At 47.2% G+C, this 23,856-nt stretch overlaps 2 protein-coding genes across 2 annotated transcripts; both read left to right on the forward strand.

Annotated features, from left to right (window-relative positions):
• The first annotated feature begins 5,409 nt into the window (after nucleotides 1-5,409).
• kcna3a (potassium voltage-gated channel, shaker-related subfamily, member 3a) lies at nucleotides 5,410-7,030 on the forward strand. Its single transcript, XM_047026596.1, has one exon. It carries the CDS (start codon nucleotides 5,410-5,412, stop codon nucleotides 6,946-6,948), a length of 1,539 nt encoding a protein of 512 aa, XP_046882552.1. The 3' UTR covers nucleotides 6,949-7,030.
• A 10,243-nt stretch (nucleotides 7,031-17,273) lies between these two features.
• LOC124471928 (potassium voltage-gated channel subfamily A member 2) lies at nucleotides 17,274-19,077 on the forward strand. The gene has a single exon (XM_047026598.1). The coding sequence runs from the start codon at nucleotides 17,327-17,329 to the stop codon at nucleotides 18,800-18,802; it is 1,476 nt and encodes a 491-aa protein (XP_046882554.1). The 5' UTR covers nucleotides 17,274-17,326; the 3' UTR covers nucleotides 18,803-19,077.
• The last annotated feature ends 4,779 nt before the right edge of the window (nucleotides 19,078-23,856 follow it).

Here is a 23,856-nt window from a genome sequence, read left to right on the forward strand (position 1 = left end):
CTGATGACAGACGCAAATTGAGTTTCCTCTCGTCTCCATTACACGGCTTGACTTGTAGCTCCTTCACTCTGTCAGACTCGCACATGAACTGGGCCAGTCCTTCGTCTCTCCTGCCTCTCTAATCTCTTCTTTCTCTTACTCCTCTCTCCTCCCTCCTCCCCCTTCTCTCTCCTCTCTCCTCTCTCTCCTCCCGCTCTTGCCTCCCCCCCCTCCTCCTCCCTCCTCCCTCCTCCCCCTCCTCTCTCTGGTCTCCTCCCTGGTCTCCTCCCTCCTCCCCCTCCTCCCCCTCCTCTCTCTGGTCTCCTCCCTCCTCCCTCCTCCCTCCTCCCTCCTCCCTCCTCCCTCCTCCCTCCTCCCCCTCCTCTCTCTGGTCTCCTCCCTCCTCCCTCCTCCCTCCTCCCTCCTCCCTCCTCCTCCTCCTCTCCTCCTCCCTCCTCCTTCCTCCCTCCTCCCTCCTCCCCCTCCTCCCCCTCCTCTCTCTGGTCTCCTCCCTCCTCCCTCCTCCCTCCTCCCTCCTCCCTCCTCCTCCCTCCTCCCTCCTCCCTCCTCCCTCCTCCCTCCTCCCCCTCCTCTCTCTGGTCTCCTCCCTGGTCTCCTCCCTCCTCCCCCTCCTCCCCCCTCCTCTCTCTGGTTCTCCTCCCTCCTCCCTCCTCCCTCCTCCCTCCTCCTCCCTCCTCCTCCCTCCCTCCTCCCTCCTCCCCTCCTCCCTCCTCCCTCCTCCCCTCCTCCCTCCTCCCTCTCCTCCTCCTCCCCTCCTCTCTCCTCCCTGGTCTCCTCCCTCCTCCCCCTCCTCCTCCTCCTCTCTCCTCCCTGGTCTCCTCCCTGGTCTCCTCCCTCCCTCCCTCCTCCCTCCTTCCTCCTCCCTCCTCCCTCCTCCCTCCTCCCTCCTCCCTCCTCCCTCCTCCCTCCTCCCCCTCCTCCTCTCTCTGGTCTCCTCCCTGGTCTCCTCCCTCCTCCCCCTCCTCCCCCTCCTCTCTCTGGTCTCCTCCCTCCTCCCTCCTCCCTCCTCCCTCCTCCCTCCTCCTCCCCTCCTCCTCCCTCCTCCCTCCTCCCTCCTCCCTCCTCCCTCCTCCTCCCCCTCCTCTCTCCTCCCTGGTCTCCTCCCTCCTCCCCCTCCTCCTCCTCCTCTCTCCTCCCTGGTCTCCTCCCTGGTCTCCTCCCTCCTCCCTCCTTCCTCCTCCCTCCTCCCTCCTCCCTCCTCCCTCCTCCCCCTCCTCCTCCTCCTCTCTCCTCCCTGGTCTCCTCCCTCCTCCCCCTCCTCCTCCTCCTCTCTCCTCCCTGGTCTCTCGCTCTCGACTCAGACGGTGTGAGTCACACCATTCCTCCCCTCCTGCTTCTCCAGGTCTGTAATTCTTACTTCAGGAGACTGTCTGTCTGGCTGCCAGAGTCCCACTGAGCGTCACAGCAGATCGCTCTTAGAAGGCTCCTCCTCCACGCTGACAACACTGACACTAAATGAGTAAGATATGATGTAACATCCTCAAATGAGAAGATGTACTGTACTAGCAGTCACTTCTACAGTGCAGGTGCTTTAATTTGTTGCATGGGGCAGCCCTCCGAGACAAGCTCTATCTCCACACGGCCCAGCTATAGCCTAACCTGGCACCTCCCCTCCCTTCAGCCAGCCCGCCTGGATATACAACCCAACGCCCCCCTACCACGATCAATTACAGAGACGCTATTAGTGCCCAGCCCCACGTGCGTGGTCCCGGCTCAGACCCCTGCGCTCAGCGCAGACATAAAGCTTTGACCCGACGCTCTAGGGAGCATTGTGCTCAGCTCAAGCAATCCATTACCTAGACAGAGACCCACCAGGACCCAGCACACACACTCTTCCTGGTGGGGAGGGGTGGGGGGAGGGGGAGGGTAGATGGATGGATGGATGGATGGATGGATGGATGGATGGATGGAGGAGAGGGTAGGATGGAGGCAGGGGAGACAGGGGGGATGGAGGCAGGGGAGCAGGAGGATGGGGGGAGGAGAGAGGGAAGATGGGGGGAGGAGAGAGGGAGGATGGGGGGAGGAGAGAGGGAAGATGGGGGGAGGAGAGAGGGAAGATGGGGGGAGGAGAGAGGGAGGATGGGGGGAGGAGAGAGGGAAGATGGGGGGAGGAGAGAGGGAAGATGGGGGGAGGAGAGAGGGAGGATGGGGGGAGGAGAGAGGGAAGATGGGGGGAGGAGAGAGGGAGGATGGGGGGAGGAGAGAGGACAGGAGCGGGGACTTCTCTTGATACCCTACCCTCGACACGTGTCCCATCTGCAGGGTGACCTTCAGGTGCTGCGCCAGGGCTTGTCTTGTGGAATGATTTTCTTGAGATGTGGGGTGTCACACATCATTTCTGGGGCGGTGTGTCTGGAACAGCCTCCTGTCACCACTCATGAGATCATGCTGTGGGTGTCTGGGAAGTCCACCCAACAAGAAAAGGTGTCGATACAATTCATTTTACTTCCTTAAATCAGTTTGTATGTGTGTGTGTGTGTTTGATGTGTTGATCTGTGTCTGTGTGAGAGTCGTGTGTGTTCTATGTTCGTGTGTGTGATTCTGTGTCTCTCCTTATGAGATCTCCATTGTGATTGTATGAATGTGTGTGTGTGTCTGTGTGTGTGTGTCTGTGTGTGTCTGTGTGTGTGTGTGTCTGTGTGTGTGTGTGCAGGTTGCTTCGGCGTTTGGGTCCAAGCCCCCAGCCACTCGCTATCTGTGTCAACCTTGTTTTGCATGTTGCCGTGGCAGCTGGTCCTGTTACCGTTGTGGCAAAGCCTTATGAAGGAGGAAGAATAGGACAGAGAAAATGGCATGTAAACCCCTCTCAGGTCTCCCACTGCCGAACAACATGAAACTAAACAACGACACCGACCCACCACAACACGGCTTCCTGTTTTTCATGTGAATGGTTCAACAGTTGATTTGAGTTCAGAGTGATCTGTCTGTCAGTCTGCACCCATTCACCAGTTGATTTGTAACATTTCTCTCAGACTGATTAACACACCAACCTAGACCAGGAACTGGAGTGCTGCTCGTGACCTTGACCTTGACCTTTGACCCGTGAGCGGGACAGATATGGACACAGAACAAGTAATGATTCCGCTGGCACAGATCAGAGGCTATGCAGAGCTGATCGATGGACCCTGGTCACTCCCCAACTATCGATCTCTCTCTCTCCTCTGAACGCCAAGCTCAGGGGCCGTGTTCCGACGAGAGAGATCACCTCGGTGCTCAGACAGGAGAGAGCTGCTCTGTCTGTCACCCGGGAGAGACCACGTGTGTTTGCTTTCGTGTGCCACTGTCCAAGGTTCTGCTCATTTAGACTGGAGAGACCTGCTATTGTGAATGAACGACGACTGAGTAGAATGGTTGAGATTTGAGGTTTGAATTATTATTTTCAAAGGGTTGAAGATTGACATGGGATGATTTGTCAGGTCATTTGTAATTTTCACCTTCCAAAACTGTAGTCTGATTTGGGTTCTGACAAGACAGGCTGTGGACTGCACTGGTCTGGGTACTGGCCTTGGGAAATGACAGATTTAAAATCAATTTACTCCTGGCTAAGTATGTGTTTTGAAGAGAGAAGAACAAGGGTGAAAAGAGTTGGACAGATAAATAGAGGTACAGAGACAGATAAAGGGGGAGAGAGGCAGAGAGAGAAAGAGAGAGACATTCAATAATAAAGAATGGCAGTGACAATCTAAGAGCCTGTTTCATCAACCAGGGTGTATTTTCTTTCATCTCTCAATTTGCTGAGCCAATACTAAAGAGATTGAGAACGACCTCGTCTTCACCATTAAGAGGATGTTTTCCTTTCTGATTTGAAAAGGACCCCTTTAACATGAAGAAACAAAAAACAGTGTTTTTAAAAAACTGAATCACCGATCAGAATTTTTTTGGGCAGAAGCCTAGAGGAGGTAGATTTCCATGGAGCCACGAATGGCACACAATATCACACCCTATGTGGATTTTATCGAACATTATCCAACCAAATGTTCAGCCATGATTTACTCAACATAAAAAAATTACGTTTACTCAATCATACTCATCAAATAACGGATATATGTTTTTATTATTAAATCATCTAAAATCTTTAAATCTGACTCAATAAGCAGTCGCTATGCCGACGCACAAACCTTTAATACCGAGCTCTGTATCGATGGAGACTGATTTACTATACAGAAGAAGTCAATAAATCACCTTTGCTACCAGGCAGACTGAGGGGGGGATGTTTTACAACCCTCTCAAAACGGTAATTCCCCCGAGGCCACGTGCCTGACGGCAGCTTCGTGACAGTTACCCAAGCTACCCTGTCCGCGCTACAACGCCGCCTCCGAAACAACTACACCTGCATCAAAAACTGTTTTGAAAAAAAAAATCTGGAATAATCCCATGTTGTGTGATTCCTGGAGTTTCTTATTTCTGTTGGATTAAATTACAGCTGTCGATGAGCTTGTTTGCACGCAGATTAATATGTTCCAGTGCCACCAACTGTGACAGCCTGCCTTTGATAAGGCCTGTTGGCATGAATAATAAATGGCATCGATTTACCTTTTCGTCATCAATCCCAACGCAAGATGGGGGTGACATCTCTGGCGATTGCTGGGGGCATTTTAAGGATGAAACGTCATGAATAGAGGGAATTTAAAAGGAAATGACAAGTCGTTTTTCTCATCTTTGTATCTGTTATGTTCAGGTCTTGTTGACACATTACTCTGTCAATATATAATGTTTGGAAACAAAAGGTTGAATGCAGTATTTTTGTACTTCCACAATCTCATATTCTAGACGAGAATTTTCAGTTTGGCTATTTGTGTAGGTTATATTCACAAGTTGAGACTTCAACAACATTGTGTGAAAGAGAAATGAGTAAAGAGTTTAATGTATTCAATGAATGAAGACGCTTGCGACCATTTCAGCACCATGGATAGCAGCATGGTAAGGACACCTGCTACAGCATAGCTGCACATTAAAGAAAGGAGCAATGGAACAAAGCCAGTTCTTACTTTCCACTTTCTACGTGTGATCGTGAAAAGTGCAAGTGTAAAGAACAAATATAAGACTCGAGTGTTTTGTTGAATGCACGGCATCAGAACTGTGTCATCGCCCATTCTAATGTGTTGCTTATGGCACTCAGGTTGGACACAAAGTGAGATGGCACGAGCTTCTGGTGTCTCTGTTAGTGTCAAGTTGGTTTCCGATTGGGCGGATGCTGGAAGTATGTCTGACATATGCGCGCCGTGGGCGGGAATAGACATGTGTTTATAAACCTCCGTGCGCGCTTCGTGAGGCGGAAACACTTTACTGTGGATACGAAGGAATGGGGAGGGGAGAGAGAAAACACGTCGCTTGATTGTCGGTTAATAGCTCTCCAAGGGCGGGCAGTCAGGGGAGGCGCGGCGCACTCTCCATTGCCACACCACCTGTATGGATGACCACTTCAACCTCATCGACTCACCCTCCTCTCTGAGGAACAGGGGGGATAACGGTGAAAACCCAGGCTACGGCGAGGCGGAGAAGGGCGTCATGACTGTCGAAAACATGCTGGAAGAGTCTACTGCGCTCTCGACCCACCTGTCCGTTGATCGATACCAGCGCGGACACGAGTGCCGTGAGAGAGTGGTTATCAACATCTCAGGCTTGCGCTTCGAAACTCAACTTAAAACTTTCAACCAGTTTCCAAAAACCTTGCTTGGAGACCCCAGGAAGAGAATGCGCTACTTTGACCCGTTGAGGAACGAGTACTTTTTCGACAGAAACCGACCCAGCTTTGATGCTATTCTCTATTTCTACCAGTCCGGGGGGCGCATCCGGAGACCTGTTAACGTTCCCATTGATATTTTCTCGGAGGAGATTAGATTTTATCAGCTCGGGGAAGAGGCAATGGAAAAATTTCGAGAGGATGAAGGATTCATAAAGGAAGAGGAGCGTCCCTTGCCTAACAATGAATTACAAAGGCAGGTTTGGCTGTTGTTTGAATATCCCGAAAGCTCTGGTCCAGCCAGAGGAATAGCCATAGTGTCAGTCCTTGTCATTTTAATCTCAATTGTTATATTCTGTTTAGAGACCTTACCGGAATTTCGTGATGATAAGGACACGGCCACCGTGGCACCGATAGTTAACGGGACTGCCCCCTACGTCCCAAGTTCGTTTTCAGACCCTTTCTTTGTGATAGAGACCCTTTGTATTATCTGGTTCTCGTTTGAGTTGCTTGTCCGTTTTTTTGCGTGTCCTAGCAAAACCACGTTCTCAAAAAACCTAATGAATATAATTGACATAGTGGCTATATTTCCCTACTTCATCACTTTGGGAACAGAGCTGGCTGACAGTGACGGGAGCGGCCAGCAAGCTATGTCGCTAGCCATCCTCAGGGTCATCAGGCTCGTTAGAGTCTTCCGCATCTTCAAGCTATCCCGTCACTCTAAAGGACTTCAGATTCTAGGGCAGACATTAAAAGCCAGCATGAGAGAGCTGGGCCTGCTCATATTCTTCCTCTTCATAGGAGTGATTCTGTTTTCCAGCGCGGTTTACTTTGCCGAGGCGGACGACCCGTCCTCCAGTTTTACAAGCATCCCAGATGCCTTCTGGTGGGCCGTGGTCACCATGACTACCGTGGGATATGGAGATATGCACCCGGTGACCATCGGTGGTAAAATAGTGGGGTCTTTGTGCGCGATAGCCGGGGTGTTAACTATTGCTCTACCGGTGCCCGTTATCGTCTCTAATTTCAACTACTTTTACCATCGGGAAACTGACGGGGAAGAGCACGCGCAATACCTCCATGTCAGTAGCTGTGAACACCTACCGTCAGACGAACTGAAGCGTACGTGCAGCGCCTCATCTCTCAGCAAGTTGGAATATATGGTTATAGAAGAGAGCCTCAACAGTGCGTTTAAACAGCCCAGCTTCAGTAACGAAAACAAACAAAACTGTGTAAACATCAAAAAGATTTTTACGGACGTGTAAAAGACTGGCCCTTAAACATGTATGAAGCATGTAGCGGGCTTGGGAATCTCTATTACGACTACTCTTTTCATGATAAGCAATCGTGACGTGTTCATATCTGTTAAGTGGACGTAGAAATCCTACAGTGTACTGTATGGTAGGATGCCTACCATATCGTGATATTTCGATTCGTCCTTGAGTCAAATGCAGGTGTTGATGTCAAGTGTTGCCGTCCTTACTGTAGCATTATACCTCACAATCTATCAATCTTTACAGAGTTGTCTGTGTTTGGCGTGGGGGTGGGTTTGTGTGTTTATCAGTCCTGTATAATGAATATAGCAATATATAGCCCAAATATCTGTAAGGTTATTCTATACTGATATCCACTATGAGATCCGACTGTCCGAGTATTGTTCGTGTTATTATTCAGGTAATTCAGAGTCGATGTCGTGTCGATACGAAAGGTAACGCACATGTTACTACAGGTATTTTCATTCAGAGCCGCCTTAGCCTATACCAAAAACATAAATAAATGTAAACCCAAGATTCGGAAAGGGTCTTTGGTTAAACTTGGTTTCTTTTTTTTATGTATATAACGGATTAAAATATATATTTGTGTAGGTCTATGCTATGTGGCATGTCTCATTTGATCACAGTTTCTACTAAAGGACAAAACAATGGATTTAAATTAGGGTTTCCTTAGGGTATTGAACACGCTCCTAAAAGAATGTCCCATTCGTAATGTGAACAGTGTTGAATACATTATTATGTGCGCATGCACGCTCAAAGTCCCGCCTCCTGGTTGCTATTGAACCCGCCTTGTGATGCAGTCTCCATGACGACGATTGTTACCTGGGTAACCCCATTAATGTTGCCATGGTACCACTTAGATATTCCACGGAGACCCTTCACATTTGATTCATCCATCTGTCTTAAAACACAAAAGAAGATCCTTTTGATGACCTTTTCACATTTATGTTATGATTAAAGGACCTGGTAAAACCAACCTAACTTGCATTATTTATCCAACGCCCTAGTTTAGCCTAATTCAAACAACTTATAAATCAATAGGCTACAAGTTACATTTGGCCTCGTTGCCTACAGTTAATATCCCAACATTAGCTTAGGTGAATAGATTCATCGAGATTTCATACAGAGAATGGACACAGCTGGGCATCTGGCCTAGAGGGCAAAATGGTATTTAGCCAGGCTACTTCCGCGCTGTCGGTTATCTTCAGAACATTATTCCAATCACCCGAACTGCAAGCCTGCTTTCGCTCTCTCTGAGTTGGCATGCCAACTAAGACTGACGTCAAACTTAACCACTACAAACGAATACCGTAGGCTTACTTCTTGATAAATAAGTAAAAAAATAAAACGAAAGTTTCGTTTTGAGTCATTATGTCTCTTAAGATGCAAAAAGTGTTTCTGTCAGAGAAAATAAAAAATGAATCCTATTCCAAATACATCCATGGTGACGTATTTATGCGTTAGCAAGTCTTTAACAATTAAATATATAATTATGGACTAACCTAAATCTTCTGGTTCTTACTATCATTATTAATTCATCAGTCATTTGGAGAAAGTTAATAAAAAGAAAATGTATTTATGAGAGCTTAAAAACATGCTGTTTTAGGCATGTTTGTTGCTGTTTTAGTCTGTCCGGATGGATCGTGTCTGAGACTGGTGGAAACACAGCCCAGTACTGCCCTCTAGTGGAAGTATGTGAGCATTGAAAGATTGCTTTAAACACATTTACATTTAGTCATTTAGCAGACGACTTACAGTAAGTACAGGGACATTCCCCCAAGGCAAGTAGGGTGAAGTGCCTTGCCCAAGGACACAACGTCATTTGGCGCAGCCGGGAATCGAACTGGCGACCTTTAGATTACTATTCCGATTCCCTCACCGTTGAGCCACCTGACTCCCACAAAGGAAAGTAATACTGTTCAACACACAATCAACTTTAGATGATTGGACACATTTAAATACATTACACTTGAGCGTGTTATTCATCGTTTGTATCTACACATTTGGATCCAGAACAGAGAAATGGGACGGCCAGTGCCATATGCAGAATCTTTTCACAGAACAGTGAGATTGGATCTGTATTTTCATTGATCTCACCATTTCCGGTAGACGGATTACTCAGATAAGTAAGAAGAAGAGGTAAATTTTGGGTGACCAAAATATGCCTTCACTTACTGTACGCAACACACACATCTCACGACCTTCAATGAAGTTTCAAGTCAGATAATCGTTTCAGATCTTCTCTTCAACGCTGTGTCGGATCGAGAGAAACAGTTGATTAAGAATCTTGGCTGGAGAGATGGTCCGACAGTTCCTGTGAGCCCAGGTGCTGCTCCAGAACAGCTGACTGCCTGTGTTTTCCCCGGCGCTACAAATAGACTTGTCTTTATATTTATATCTCGGGGCAAAGCGTGTCCGTGAGTTTCCCTGTGCTCATAAATCACTCTTGACACAGCTCAAAAAGAAGGGTAATATGGGACATGTTAAAGCTGGAGGAAGACAACTCTCTCTGTGGTGGAGAGATAATCTGAGCAATCCATTACCTGAAGTTCTATCAATGGAACTCCTTTCAACAGTTGAAAACCCAGAACTCTGCAAACTTCTATCAACAATTGGCAGGACTGACCTGCACTCACACCAAATGATGGGGTTTTAAGCAGTGCAATTGCTTGTATGTGTCATACAGATGCAGGTCTGCTTGACTGCATTCTGTAACCTTGCGCACAACACTATATATTTCAGGAAAGCCCCTGTCCTCTCATCTCCTCACCTCTCTTCTCCTCTCCCCTCCCCTCTTCAATGCCCTCCTCCTCTATGACAATGTCTTTGAGCTAGCCACTCGAGCAACAGCGACAGATTAGAAAATACCAGCGCAGAGAGCCCCTTCAAGGGGCCCAGTCATAGTAGAACTGGAAGATGAAGTATTTGTGAACGAGACCATCTGACACTGTTCAAGGCATCTCACTGGTGATACATGTCATTTTATTGTCCCCTTAGACTCCACCTTGTCGCCGACTTGGAGAGCAGACTTCAGACGGATCTGTCTTCTATGTTTCTGTCCACACCATCCGTCTGCTCTCTGGCAGGTATCTAAAGGTCTTTTGGGGACCATTTATGAAGTTCGCTCTTCTGGTTGAAGACTCACAGTTCAAGGCTTTCAGTGTGACAAAGGGAAGCCCAGATTACCCTGCCAGAAACGTGCTTTTCCTTCACACAATTGACATAAATACCAGGCTAGTCATAAAATCATTATGCTTCCTTTGCACTTGATAAGTCAATGACGCTCCCTTTACTGTAAGATGACTATTCGCAGTTTAACTCACTTTTGAGTTATGCACTTCAGTGCTTTTGGATAAAAGAATCTGCTAACTGAATAAACTGCTAAAAGTAATGTAATAAACCCCCTCAGGACAAACAAAGGATAAAGGTATTGTATGGATGCAATGGTCCTATTCTCTCTGAAACCAGATAACCCGACATCGAATTACACAGGACGAACGAGGCAGAGAGAGGCAGGAGGGATGAACAAGGACAAGCAAAGTGCTTGGTCATCGTGCAGCTTCCAATGATACCTGACATCTTCAGAGGGGGAGTGGCTCTGAGGGAATGATGTCATCAAACGGGGCCACCTCCAGCTCACTGGAATGTCGCCAGGGGCTGTCTCCGTGGCAACGAAAGGAGACTACTTGAGCAGAATTCCACTGTATCCAACGCAGCAAATCTAACTGACGTTGTATTCAATAGACAACAGAACCAGCCTGTCTGTATGTGTCTCTCTCCATCGATTTTGTACTCTTTCTTTTTTTTTCTCGATCCCCCTCTTCTCTTTCTATCTATATCCCCCCTCTCTCTTTCTCAATTTCACTCAGATTTGCTCTCTCTCTCTCTCTCTCTCTCTCTCTCTCTCTCTCTCTCTCTCTCTCTCTCTCTCTCTCTCTAGAGGTATTGTCAGAACACTTCAAGGGCGTCACTCTGTACGGAAATGCAGAGAGTAATGACAAAAACCATTGCTAGCAGGCAATTCAAAATCACAAGCTTTGCATGGATCTACGTACGTGTGTCAAAATATGTCAATTCATGTGATACCATTTAACTAGACATCATCTACATGTCTGTATGGCGTTTCATAGAAAAGTGTCATGTCAGCTCCAGTGTACTTGAGGAGGAATCCCCTCCAATATCCTGAGTGAGTCATCCTAATCTCCAAGTCCTCCAGCCCCCCAGCCTCCCATTGAGTTCAGGTAACAGTCGTGTGTGTGTGTGCGTACTTGTGTGTGTGTGTGTGTGTATGTGTGTGTATATGTGTGTGAGGCACGTCCTGCAGAGTTTGAGACTCCAAACATGATCCCATGCTGCCCACGCAAATATCAATCTGTACTTTATGAGTCAGAAAGCCAATTCTCTTTGAAATGGTGCCCCAAACTCTCCGGCTATCATCTCAGAGCTCACCCGGGACTAAGATAGACTGGACAGCAGGATGCATGCTGCAGACTGAATACTGCAGTGGACCAATAACCTTGTTCCCTTTGCGCTTCTCCGTTCCTCTCCTCTCCAGAGGAAAGGACAGTCTATGACTTCACCTTGGTCCATTGGACATCTCAGCTTTTCCTATTCTTCACTTAGTAATTCAACTTTGAAGGCAGCTCAGTAATAGCCTCTTTCTCTCCCCTCTCCATTTCCCTCAAACTCCCTCCCTCCCTCAACCCCACTTATCTCTCCATCCCTCCCCTCACCCCCCCTCCGTCTCTCTCTCTGCCTCCCTCTCTCTCTTTCTCTTTCATCCTCCTGCACAATGGTGCTGAAACGACCTCTGTCCAGCAGGACAACGCAGGCTCATGAAACTAAAGAAATGTGCTGAAAGAAATGTTCTGATGCAGGAGGTTTTCAGAGCTGGTGTCTGTCCTCAAACGAAGGACAATGTGAACCTCATCTTGCCTAGTCTGCTGGTATCTTGCCTAGTCTGCTGGTATCTTGCCTAGTCTGCTGGTATCTTGCCTAGTCTGCTGGTATCTTGCCTAGTCTGCTGCTATCTTACCTAGTCTGCTGGTATCTTACCTAGTCTGCCTAGTCATAAACCAGCCACATGCAGGACCACAGCATGGCTACAAAGAGCATGCTAACTATCTGATGGCAGCGGGAAACAGCATCAAAGTATCCACAAGCAAACATGTTTTTGAGTTTTCATGTTTTCTAAGTTGTTAAACACATGCAGGCCTGTGTAGGATATGAACATATCTGGGTCTGTCTGAGCTCTATGAGGATGAATTCACGTACAGCATCCTGGGCAAAAATCTTTATATAGATATTGCTGTGTATCAAGGATACTGTAGTTAGTAATAGAAACCTTCACAACAAAGTGTGTGTGTGTGTATGTGCAGACGTTCTTGTGTGCATATGTGCTTTGTGCTTGCCTCCGTGCGTGTGTGTGTGTGGTTACCCTGATAACTCTGCCAGTTTAAGGGGAGGCTGTCAAGCGTGCATGTGGATGGTGCATTGCAGTGTCAACAGTCCTGGACTGTTTCAGCCGCCCATCCTCTCTCCTTCCCCGGCCTCCACCGTCGCAGAGGGCCCTCCTCCAATGCCAGCACCACCTCTTTCTCCGCATGCGAAATGTGAGATTAACATGTAAGATTAGATGAGCTGCTTTAACGCACAGTCTCAGTGGCAGAGGTTGAAATGTCAGACCTTACAGGAGACAGAGGCCACCGCCGCTGTCAAAGATAGAAGCTCGCCTTTCTTTCGTTCTGCGGTACATCAAGTTCATTCTCCTAGCTTCCCGTATTGGCAGACTGCAAGGGGGAGGTCAGTGACCTCAAATCAATGCCGCCTGAACTCGATTCATTTTTGCTCCACCCCCAGCAGCCCCTTCCCCTCAGTGACCACCAACTGCGCACAATTAATGTAACATGCCAACAGCAGCCTACACTTTTACTGTCAGTGTTTACTGTAATTAAAGAGAGACTAATGTAACGTGGACCAAGCCTCTTATAGGCTGCATTAGCAGGCTTCGTAACGGCCTCCTCTCTCATGAATAATTACTCAGCTGTCAGGGAAAATCTCTGAAAGCCATTAGGAGAGGTGTGCACGTGTGGTAGACAGGAGAGAGGAGAGGAGGAGTGGAGAGGAGATGAGGAGAGGAGTGGAGAGGAGAGGGGATAAAAAAAAAGGAGGACGTGAGATCATGGGAGGGGGAGGTATGGGGAGGGGAGGCTTAACGCTAGCTGCTAACAATCACCTTGACGATGCCAATTCTCACAAATCATCTCCTCCATTCCTCCATCCCCCTCCCTCTATCCCTCCCTTTCTCCTCCTCCTCCTCCTCTCCTCAGAGGGATTCCCCGTGCCCTTTGACCCTGTGTTGAGGTTGTTTCTGGGTACCATTCTTCCTTCCACTGTTTCCTCCTGCAGGTTTGGGGTTAGGGTTGTCTTCAAATTTACAAGCATATTTTATCCTTGAGGGTCAAATTAATCCCAGCCATTTTAACTTATATACATTTATATATTTGAGTATCTAAAAGAAAAAAATGGTCTTGAAATTGAATTATGTAAATAAAAAAATTGAAGTGATGGCGTATTGCTTAAAATATTAAGAAATTGTGCTGTTGACTCAAACGTGAGTAGTAATCCTCTCTTTCCACGTTCGGGATGTCCATTCCACAGGAGCGGAGCTGAGCCTTCACAGTGACTGGGTTTGTGAGTCTTTCCGCGTTGTGACTTTGAGAGTAGTGGTGTGTGGGGGGGGGGGGATTGTTTTCAGGGGGGATTGTTTTCTGCCTGCCTCAAACTGCAGTTTAGGCTTGGAAGACTCCCAGGCGACTGTTGGAGACTGTGAACGCTCAAGAAACGCACGCTCTGCCTCTCACACTTGTCGCCAAAATACTATGACGATGACGAAAACCACCAGGGGCTAGATTCAATGAACTTCATGAATTTAGTTCAAACCGGTGGTCTATGCAACCATTACATTGCAGAGATGGGAACTAAGATAATTTGCCTCCTTAAAATGCCGTAGGCTAATGTCGTTTTTTAAATGGACGAGTGCTTGTGAAGTTTGTTTTCATTTAGCAGACGGTTTTATGCAATGCAACCATCAGCACAGTGGTATTTGAACCTGCCCCTTGATCTTCGGTCAAAATGGTCTGACCCTTTTATAAATTAGGCCTAAATTACTGAATGTGATAATACGACTATTAACGATAGTGTAATGGATTAAGAAACAACCTTCGATTTAGTGTACATTAAACAGACACCCTCTTCTATTTATTTTTTTTTTTTATCGTCCTACACAGCATCACCACGCACTTTGCTTTATGTAGGCCTACATGTATTCAATGCAGTTGCTGTGTCATCCTTACTTATTGCAGTGCTCATTTAAATAAAAAAATCATCCAAACCATGAGTCATAATACGTCCTTCAGTTAACATAATTGACTGTCATAGTAAATTAAGAAATCAGAGACTGCTTGAGATTATGATAAAGATCACATTTCACATCAGAATTCATCTTAGTTTGCTACCTTAAAGCCTACCGCAGCATCGGCAGTTGTGTCACGTTTGCGCCCGTCATGCACAGGAAAAAGACACTACATGTTATAATAGGCCTACGTTTCACATCATTAGAACAATTAGCCTAGCTCAGTGCTCAATACACGTTCACTTTAAACAACCCACGCTGCAGATTAGGTGGACGAAGCCGTAGCTAGCACGGTGCGCCAAGGGGAGAACTCTCTCTCCCTCCCCGTCACCAGCACAACCCCAATCTTTATGCAAGGCGCTGCTTGACTGCAGTTCGGACCGCGCGTTGTTCACCTGCAGTAGGATGGCAACTAGTGATTAGAGAGACTTGTCCTCTGCTAGACGAGAGAAAGAGATCAGAGGAACCACGGGCTCTATAAAAAAAAAAAAAAAAAAAAAGGAATTGTGTAATCTGGATCACTGTTCAGGGTGATTCTTTCATGCGTGTCTTTTCAGTTCATTGTGTGGAAATGCTGTTGTTTGTAGGAGTGTAGCTTAACGAGACTGCGGGTCTCTCCCTCGACTAACTGAACCACATGGGCACGGCTGTACAAATCACCTTTATTAGCGCTTGTGTCTAATTGGTGTTATTTTCTTTTGACACCCTCGTTTGGGCTATACTGTGGAGTGAGAGGCAAGGTGTTCCGGGTTTATGCTTGATTCCTTTTTAAACGTTGTCAGCGAGTGAATTAAAGTTAATAGTATCCTGCGTTCGAGCCCAGTGGAATAGTGATGAGTCATAACTCAGATGAGCGCAGTATCATTTTGAAGCTTTCCTTATGATAAATGGGCAATAGTCTAATCGTTGTGCAAATCACCCACCCGAAAATTAAGGCCATTCTGAATATTCAACCTAACCAAAAATAGATGAAGACTGTACTAGCTCACCGTGCTGTGATTACCTGTAATTTCTAGTATGACAGTAGCCTATATTTCTGGTATTGTTGACATGTAATGTTGTCATCAATAGAACAACTCCTCCTCTCCACCAGTTCTCTTCTTTACAGATGTTGCCTCTTAGCACCTTTTAAAGGCAATTACTTTTGCGGTTGTCTGTTGTAGTCGGGCAACGTCATAGGGTCTAAGCACACAGAAGGTGGCTGCTTTTGCTGATCTTAGCACCTTTGGATATTAAGGGAAGCACCAGCAGTACCTACTCTTGGTTCGGTACCTCCCCCCGCCTTTTTTGTCTATCGCCATCCTACGACAACCTGCCGCGAGGAACGGAGACTGGGAGGGGGAGGAGAGGACACACCCGCACATACGGTCCCGCTCTCAACGCCGGCGCGTTGCGGAGGATGCTGCGGACAACACGAGGATCTGATTAAGTGTCCTAAATTGGAAATAGATTTTTCTTCAGCTGGATCAAAGACATCGCGGTTATTATTGTCACGAGCCGTTCGTCATTGGAATCAACTAGCCGGTGTAATGGGAGCAGCAACGGTAAACGAGCTTTGAAAAAGGTGTCTGTTGGTATGTAATGTTCTTGGATGAAATACTATTTTCTCACTTTTTCTATAACCTTTTCATAACATTCAGCTATAAGACGTAGGGTGTGCTTGCTAATCACGTCTATGCAGAGAAGTTAAAACTGGAAATCCGGATTTTCTCAAGAAATAGGCGGTTTTGTAAAAATGTTTCATCTGTTAGCAAAGGATGATGCAGGCAATAGATGTTTTTTTTCCTCCTGAAACCTATTTCCTTCTGCGACTAAATAATTTATTGGTGTTTTTGAATATTTCAGAGACAGGCACCATTTGAGACTGGAGACAGAAATGTCCCAACAAAACTATTCTAAAGTGAATTAATATAAATAAGTGTCACAAAGGCTTTTCTTGCCACTTTGCAGACCAGGAAGATTCATCCCAGTCTATTTCTGTCTCCTGGGACCTTTGTGAAAATCTACTTATCTATGGTTTGGGTGCACTGCATCCCTATGTTCATGCATGATTTCACTGCAGAAGCTTCAGTTTCACCCAGATGGATCCCCCCCCCCCATCCCCATTGCAGTAGCGAGGCCTAAAGTACAGGCACTGATTCACAAGCTGTTGGTGGAAACTTGTACTGTTTTGACCAAGCCAGAATTTAAGCAAAGGTGTGTTAAAATACTTGCAGATGCACATTCTACAGCAACATTGTGTTTGGTTGATAGCTGTTTCATTTGAGTTTTCCCTCAGATCTGGACATCATTTCACACTAGACTTTCACGCCCACTTAGCCTCCTCTCCTGCCAAACCCATAGATATAGTATGTCTAAGGTTATACCAAATCATATCGATTATTACAAAATGGTACGTTGAAACCTTACCTGACACGTTGATCTCTCCTCTCTACTGTCTCTCCTGTCTTTCCTCTCATTTCTCTCCTCTCTCCCCTTTTCTCCTCTACACTCTCCTCTTCTCTCCCTTCCTCTCCTCTCTCATGTCTCTCCTCTCCCCTCCTCTCCTCCTGCTGCAGGACAGATCCTAGGTGACATCCTGTGGCCCTCAGGCCTCTACGGCGTTGAACCCCCTCCCTCTCCTGCCCCATATCCTCTCCTGCCCCCCTCTCCTACCCCACATCCTCTCCTGCCCCCCTCTCCTACCCCACATCCTCTCCTGCCCCCCTCTCCTGCCTGCTCTCCTCTCCTGCCCCCCTCTCCTCCCCAACATCCTTTCCTGCCCCCCTCTCCTGCCCGCTCTCCTCTCCTGCCCCTCTCTCCTCCCCCAAATCCTCTCCTGCCCGCCTTTCCTCCCCCATATACTCTCCTGCCCCCCCTCTACTGCCCTCTCTCCTCTCCTGCCCCCTTCCCTCTCTGGCCCCCTCCATCCAGCCCCACTGAGAGGTGCAGGCCTCTCCCTCCTCCCTCTTCAGAATGACTGTTGCCGCTGGCGACCCCTCTGACGAGGCCGCTGCGCGCCCAGGCCAGGACTACGACCCTGAGGCCGACCATGAGTGCTGCGAGAGGGTGGTCATCAACATCTCCGGCCTGCGCTTCGAAACGCAGCTCAAAACCCTCTCCCAGTTCCCAGAGACCCTCCTGGGGGACCCCAAGAAGAGGATGAGATACTTCGACCCACTGAGAAACGAATACTTTTTCGACAGGAACCGGCCCAGCTTCGACGCGATACTCTACTACTACCAGTCGGGCGGCAGGCTACGACGACCCGTCAACGTCACGCTCGACATCTTCTCCGAAGAAATCCGCTTCTACGAGCTCGGGGATGAGGCGATCGAACTGTTCAGGGAGGACGAGGGGTTTGTCAAGGAAGAGGAACGCCCGCTGCCGGATAACGAGTTCCAGAGACAGGTGTGGCTTCTGTTCGAATACCCAGAGAGCTCCGGTCCGGCCAGGATAATAGCTATCATCTCCGTCATGGTTATCCTCATATCTATCGTCAGCTTCTGCCTGGAGACCCTGCCCATCTTCCGCAACGACGAGGACGAAGTGCAAAGGGTCTTGATGCCCGACGGCAACTACACCATGATCTACACCTCCACCTACTTCACTGACCCGTTCTTCATCCTGGAAACTCTCTGCATCATCTGGTTCTCCTTTGAGTTCCTGGTGCGGTTCTTTGCCTGCCCCAGCAAGGCAGGCTTTTTCGGGAATATCATGAACATTATTGACATTGTAGCTATCATCCCTTACTTCATCACCCTGGGCACAGAATTGGCAGAGAAGCCCGAAGATGGCCCAGCGGGCCAGCAGGCCATGTCGCTGGCCATCCTTCGAGTCATCCGTCTAGTGAGAGTCTTCCGCATCTTCAAGCTCTCCCGCCACTCCAAGGGGCTTCAGATTCTGGGTCAAACCCTGAAAGCCAGCATGAGAGAGCTGGGCCTGCTCATCTTCTTCCTCTTCATAGGGGTGATCCTGTTCTCAAGTGCGGTCTACTTCGCGGAGGCCGACGAACCAGAGTCCCAGTTTGAAAGCATCCCGGACGCCTTCTGGTGGGCCGTGGTGTCCATGACGACAGTGGGCTACGGCGACATGGTTCCGACCACCATCGGCGGCAAGATCGTCGGCTCACTCTGCGCCATCGCAGGCGTGCTGACCATTGCTCTGCCCGTGCCCGTTATAGTGTCCAACTTCAACTACTTCTACCACCGTGAGACGGAGGGAGAGGAGCAGGCCCAGTACCTGCAAGTCAACGTCCCCAAAGAGGACTCCAACGAGGAGCTCAAGAAGAGCCAGAGTGGCTCGACCATGAGCAAGTCGGACTATATGGAGATCCAGGAAGCTGTGAACAACAGCAACGAAGACTTGCAGGAGGAGAACCTCAAAACGGCCAACTGCACGTTGGCCAACACAAACTACGTCAACATCACTAAGATGCTCACAGACGTGTAGCGGCATGTCTGCCCCCCGCCCCTTCCCCCTCAGGGTGAGATGTGGGGTGGACAGATCAGATGGGATAGGGGGAGGCCTTCAGCCTGCCTTCTCAGATGTGCTGGCATATCAAGGCAATAGATTCAGGACGCACACGCCAATATAAGTGACGAGCTAAAACAAAGACCATCTGCCGCTCCCCTCTTCATCATCTACCACACCTTGCCCTCAAACTCCTAGCACCTTGTCCTGATCCTGTCAGACAGACTGCAAATCCAAATGTTTCAATTATCTGCATGGAGCCGGCTTTAATCTTTGTGACTTTTTCAAATCAATACCCTGCTCACAACAATAGCCAAACATCGAGCTAAAGAAAATATACAAAAAAGGACACAAAAAATAAATAAAAAACGAGGGACAGAGTAAAAAAATATACAAAAAAGGCAGCCATCTTTAACTTCCAACTGTCACCATCCTCCCTGCTGCTGCTTCTTCTGTCTCCGTCTCCCCGGCAACATGCCTGTCTGCAAGACGTACTGTGCCTCCGCACTCTTCAGACGAGTCTGGCGAGTGTGCTCCGTAAAAAGCTGCTTCTGTAACCTAGGGAAACCAAACTGTTTCTCGTGGCCGCCAACTGTCACCTGGAGATGACAGAGCGTGTGTGAGGACCAAGCAAGCATTCTCTGTTGCTGTGTTCTGTGGGAGGCTTGGAGAGGGTGTGAGGGTGAGAGCGAACCCATGTGGTCAAAAGGATGAATGACATCCATCAGCTCCCAGCTCATGGTTCGACACCTTTTTTTCCAGTAGACATCGGTATCTGATGAACGACTGAGAATGGCCTTGACTTTTCACTGCTTTTAGTCTCACATTGTTTATGTACTGTATGTGTGATGCAAGCCTCCCTCTCGACTTCGCTGCAGAGCTTTCAGGACAAAGTGAATGTTTCTCTCCTGTTTGTTTTCACTCATTTACACTTAGCGGTTCAACTGACCTCGGTAGTTGTGACTTCACAATGGTAGTCACATAGGTACGCACTACCTACTGTACGTAGGTAGCAACTTTGCATGTAGCTCTTATCCGAATAAGATCCGAATTTCACTCACAACTCTTAATTGCTTCAGCACACTACTCTATGTGTCTGTATGATAGCCCTTGTTGCAATTTTCCATCTCACGACATGAAGGGATTCCTCGTTTATTACGAGGGTCTCCGGCATAGTGACAGCATAACTGGCAAAGATGAACATCCCCAGTCTTCTGTGACGGGAATATACGGCATCCTGTCCTCTTCGGCTTTACCGATTCTAGTCAAACGTAGCATCCCCAATAGTGGTTGACGTCACCGCCGTCATCGTCCTGGTTACCAGTGTAGCTAAAGTGTCTCGGAACCTCATCGTAGGATACGGTTGTGTTTTCAGACCCAAAACATCATCCTCAGACTGAGATCCAGTCCGTTTGGCCTAGCGGTAGAAAAAGATGAGTTTAAAGCTTGTTTATCGGTACGCCGGACGATGTACGCGTCGAGCAGCTTGTGTTCATGTAGCTCGGTAGCTGAGCTGTGCTTTTAGACTCGTGCATTAGTAGATTACAGACTGACACTGTTGAAAGGGGTTAAAGCATCAATCTCGCTCTCTGTTGGTGTAGCATTGCCAGCCCTACCTTGTTAGCCGGACTCAAAGTGCCCTCAAGACGATGCATTGGTGTGATCTGAGGGATGTTTATACGGTGTGCGATCAATCCAAGGATTTGCCTCTTGTCTGCACCAATCTCAAAAAAAAATCCAGTCTTACTTTATTAGAATACGGTAATAGAGTTCTAATTTGTTGTTGTTTTCCCAGTATTGTGTTCTGCGTTTCTTTGTATTCGTTCACTTTGATCATGGAAGGACAGTGGTGGAGGGCGGGTCATCATGTGCTTGGCAGTCATCCCAACCTGCAGAAACTCATTTCAGGGAGGTTACTGCACCCACCACGAGTAAGACACTATACATTTTTGTATGTAAATGTAGTGAATTAATTTATCAAAATACCCAGCACAATACTAGCTAAAAGACAATGAATCATATGATATAGCGTTCTGATAAAGTACGACTTGTGGCACTGATTGTGATTGACGTAGACACATGGTAAATCTTTTGAATCCTCGGTAGACCTTGAGGAGAAATATAAGGCCGATCTTTCTTGACGCTGCATGACCTCCCTGCGTTTCTAAAAGCATGCATTTAAGTTCAAAGAAGCCTCTGAAAAAAAAGTAAACGTTCAATTGATAATTAGCCTATAAGATGTATATTTATCTGAAACATATACAACTATACATAACACTTTTAATCTGTGACAAAAAGCATTCTTTGAAGTGTGAAAAGGAAGAGTCTTGACATGGTATGCAGACCATTTCGGTGTTTGATTGTGAAACAAAAAACGGCCATCGTGTTGGTAGTGTGGTCACATCCAGGTATGATTGGTGGGACAGAGTGCCAAAGACATAGCCATCTTATAGTAATACAAACACTAGCCTATAAAAAAACACTCCAGCCTTCACGTTTAAAACAGTAGCCATCACAAATAAAATACCGGTTATCACATCCAAAACAATGACCATCAGATCGATAGTGTTATCTTTCTGTAACAATCTCCTTTTGACCGTTCTCTTAGCAATCTCGGCATTAGCGTCGTTAGCGTTAGCATATTTAGAGTAGTTAGCGTTAGCATGGTTAGTGTTAGCATAGATAGCGTTAGCTCAGCTAGCATTTAAAAGGAAATTGGCTGCCATTTTAACACCTGTGTAATGTAGCAGCTGTGCATGGTCTGTGACATGCACCTGACACATATCCCTTCTCCATCTGAAGGGTCTGTAGAAAGCAGCAGCATCTTATGAGGTTGATAGGATCACTAACTCCTGGGTGTAGATAGGTAGATGCTGGACTGCCAGGATTCATTTAGATGTGTCTGTCAGTTGAGTCATCGGGTTAGACAAGCCCAGGTAGTTGGCCAAGGCTAGCCCAGTCCAGACTATCCTAGCCAAAACAAGACCCAAGCAAAAAAATATTATACTTAAAGTAAACTTAAGTATAAACATACGTACAAATTGAATGTGAAAATCCCAAAAAGTAGACGTTCTATTCTGTCGAAAAATACAAAATTATTGACCTCTCATTTAGAACAATTTCAGATTGAAGTATACTCTTTTTCCGCTTGGCTGCGGCCCAGTGCCAGTTTGGCATGTCTCTATGGAGACGAGGTTTAGCTGCGTCTCAACGCCTGCCTCAGGTGTTTCTCAGGATGTCCAGTCAGATTGTCTAGAGGAGCAGTTCTAAGCTGTTCTAAGCGGTTCTAAGCTGCTAGCCCTCTCCCTGGAGCCACGTTCTATCTCCTGTGTCTTACAGCACCAGCGTGCTGAGGCAGTGTGTGCTCCTGTCAGGCATGGACCTTGTGGATCAAGTGGATCTAACCACTCAGCTTTCCACTTCCCTCCAGAGTGCCCAGGGATGTGGGGCGGAGGAGCCCCTGGAGTGCGGGCAGAGAGGGGTCATGTGGGCGGAGGGATGGTGAGTGTATGGGTGACGTTAAGTTGACTTATTGACCATCCTATTGTCTAACATAGAGATGCTACAGATCTGATGGGGCTTTGTAATTGCACAGTTGTGGTGTTTACATCTTGCTGTGAGTGTGTGTGTATGTGTGTGTGTGAAGGCTAGTATGTGTGTGTATGCACGCGCATGTGTGTGCATGTGTTTGCGTGCGTGTGAGCCCACCTGAGAATGTCCGAGTCTTAATGTCTGGATGTACAGATTTATTTCGGATGAACCGTGTGACCAGCCATGCATGACTGATAGAGGGAAACCTGCTTACAGAACGACCAAAAACAATTGTCTATGCATGTATGAGTTTGCATCTATAAGCTGTTACCATTTATTTGATCTTTCTTTTTCTACGGACGGATATTCCCAAGACACATAAAGAGATAGCATGATAAACCTGTTAGAATTAAATGCACAGAGACTCTGTAGAGTCCATTTTATCGTAGAGACTCCTATTTGGAATTCAAGCACTGTACTGTAGTTGATAGACTATCAGATGTCCAAACTCTACAAGCACAAGCACAATAGGAGTTTAACCAGCCTGTGCTTGTTGATTTACTATGTAAATTCAAACATTTCTATATCCATGCACATCTATGTCTTGGAAGGGTCTCGTGTCTGAGTCTGTCTCATGTTCATAAGAAAGCACCAGTAATCCATGATTCCCCTCTAATCTATGGGGGCTCTACCAGCAAAAACACAGCTAATGTCACGACACAACGGGCTGTTGTTTGGGCAATAATGCCGGTATGGCTTACCGGCAATGTGATATTTCTGGCAACAGGGTGTGACACATCAGCAAAGAATGACCCGATCAAGTTTCTTGTTCTTTCAGCTAAAAACTGCTGCTGCAGCTGCAATACGCCAGCGAGGGGAAGCAATCTTTGCCCGCCGTGTGACATGAAGGAAAGGAGAGTCTAGTCTGTGTGATGTTTAGTTAGTTAGAGGGATGCCCAACTATTAATGCACTGAGAAGACTATGCAGAGAGATACTGCTGGACTCAGAAACAGAAAGTCCTGATTTGAGTCATAATGTTTAATGTGTTTGATCTGGCACACGGAAGTCATAAGGAGGGTTTCAAACCAACCTAACATCAGGAAATGTGTGGTTGGGGGTTTTGTTTATTATTTTATTATCGTTTATCATTCTCCAGTGTGAATGCTGTTGGGTTTATGCGTGTATTCATGTCATGATCTTTTGACCTTTGCACTCAGTGACACGGAACGGTGTGTAGAAACGAAGTTTCTTTCAGGGTTTAGGGTTAGAATCGACTGAATTCTGGGACCCAGCTAATGAAAGAGATCACCGGTATGGTCCCTGGAGAGACTTGTTGTAAAAACACATACGAATATAATATGCAATCTGTTGCGTGTATATGCATGTGTGTGTCTGTGTGTGTATCTGAAACAGACAGCGTGTTCATAGTTCTTCTACTGGCCTGAAGGTGAATACGACACAGTGAATTTCACTTCTTTGTACAGTCACTCCCTCACCCCCC

This window comes from Hypomesus transpacificus, chromosome 9 (assembly GCF_021917145.1).
Source record: "Hypomesus transpacificus isolate Combined female chromosome 9, fHypTra1, whole genome shotgun sequence".
NCBI classification, from domain to species: Eukaryota; Metazoa; Chordata; class Actinopteri; order Osmeriformes; family Osmeridae; genus Hypomesus; species Hypomesus transpacificus.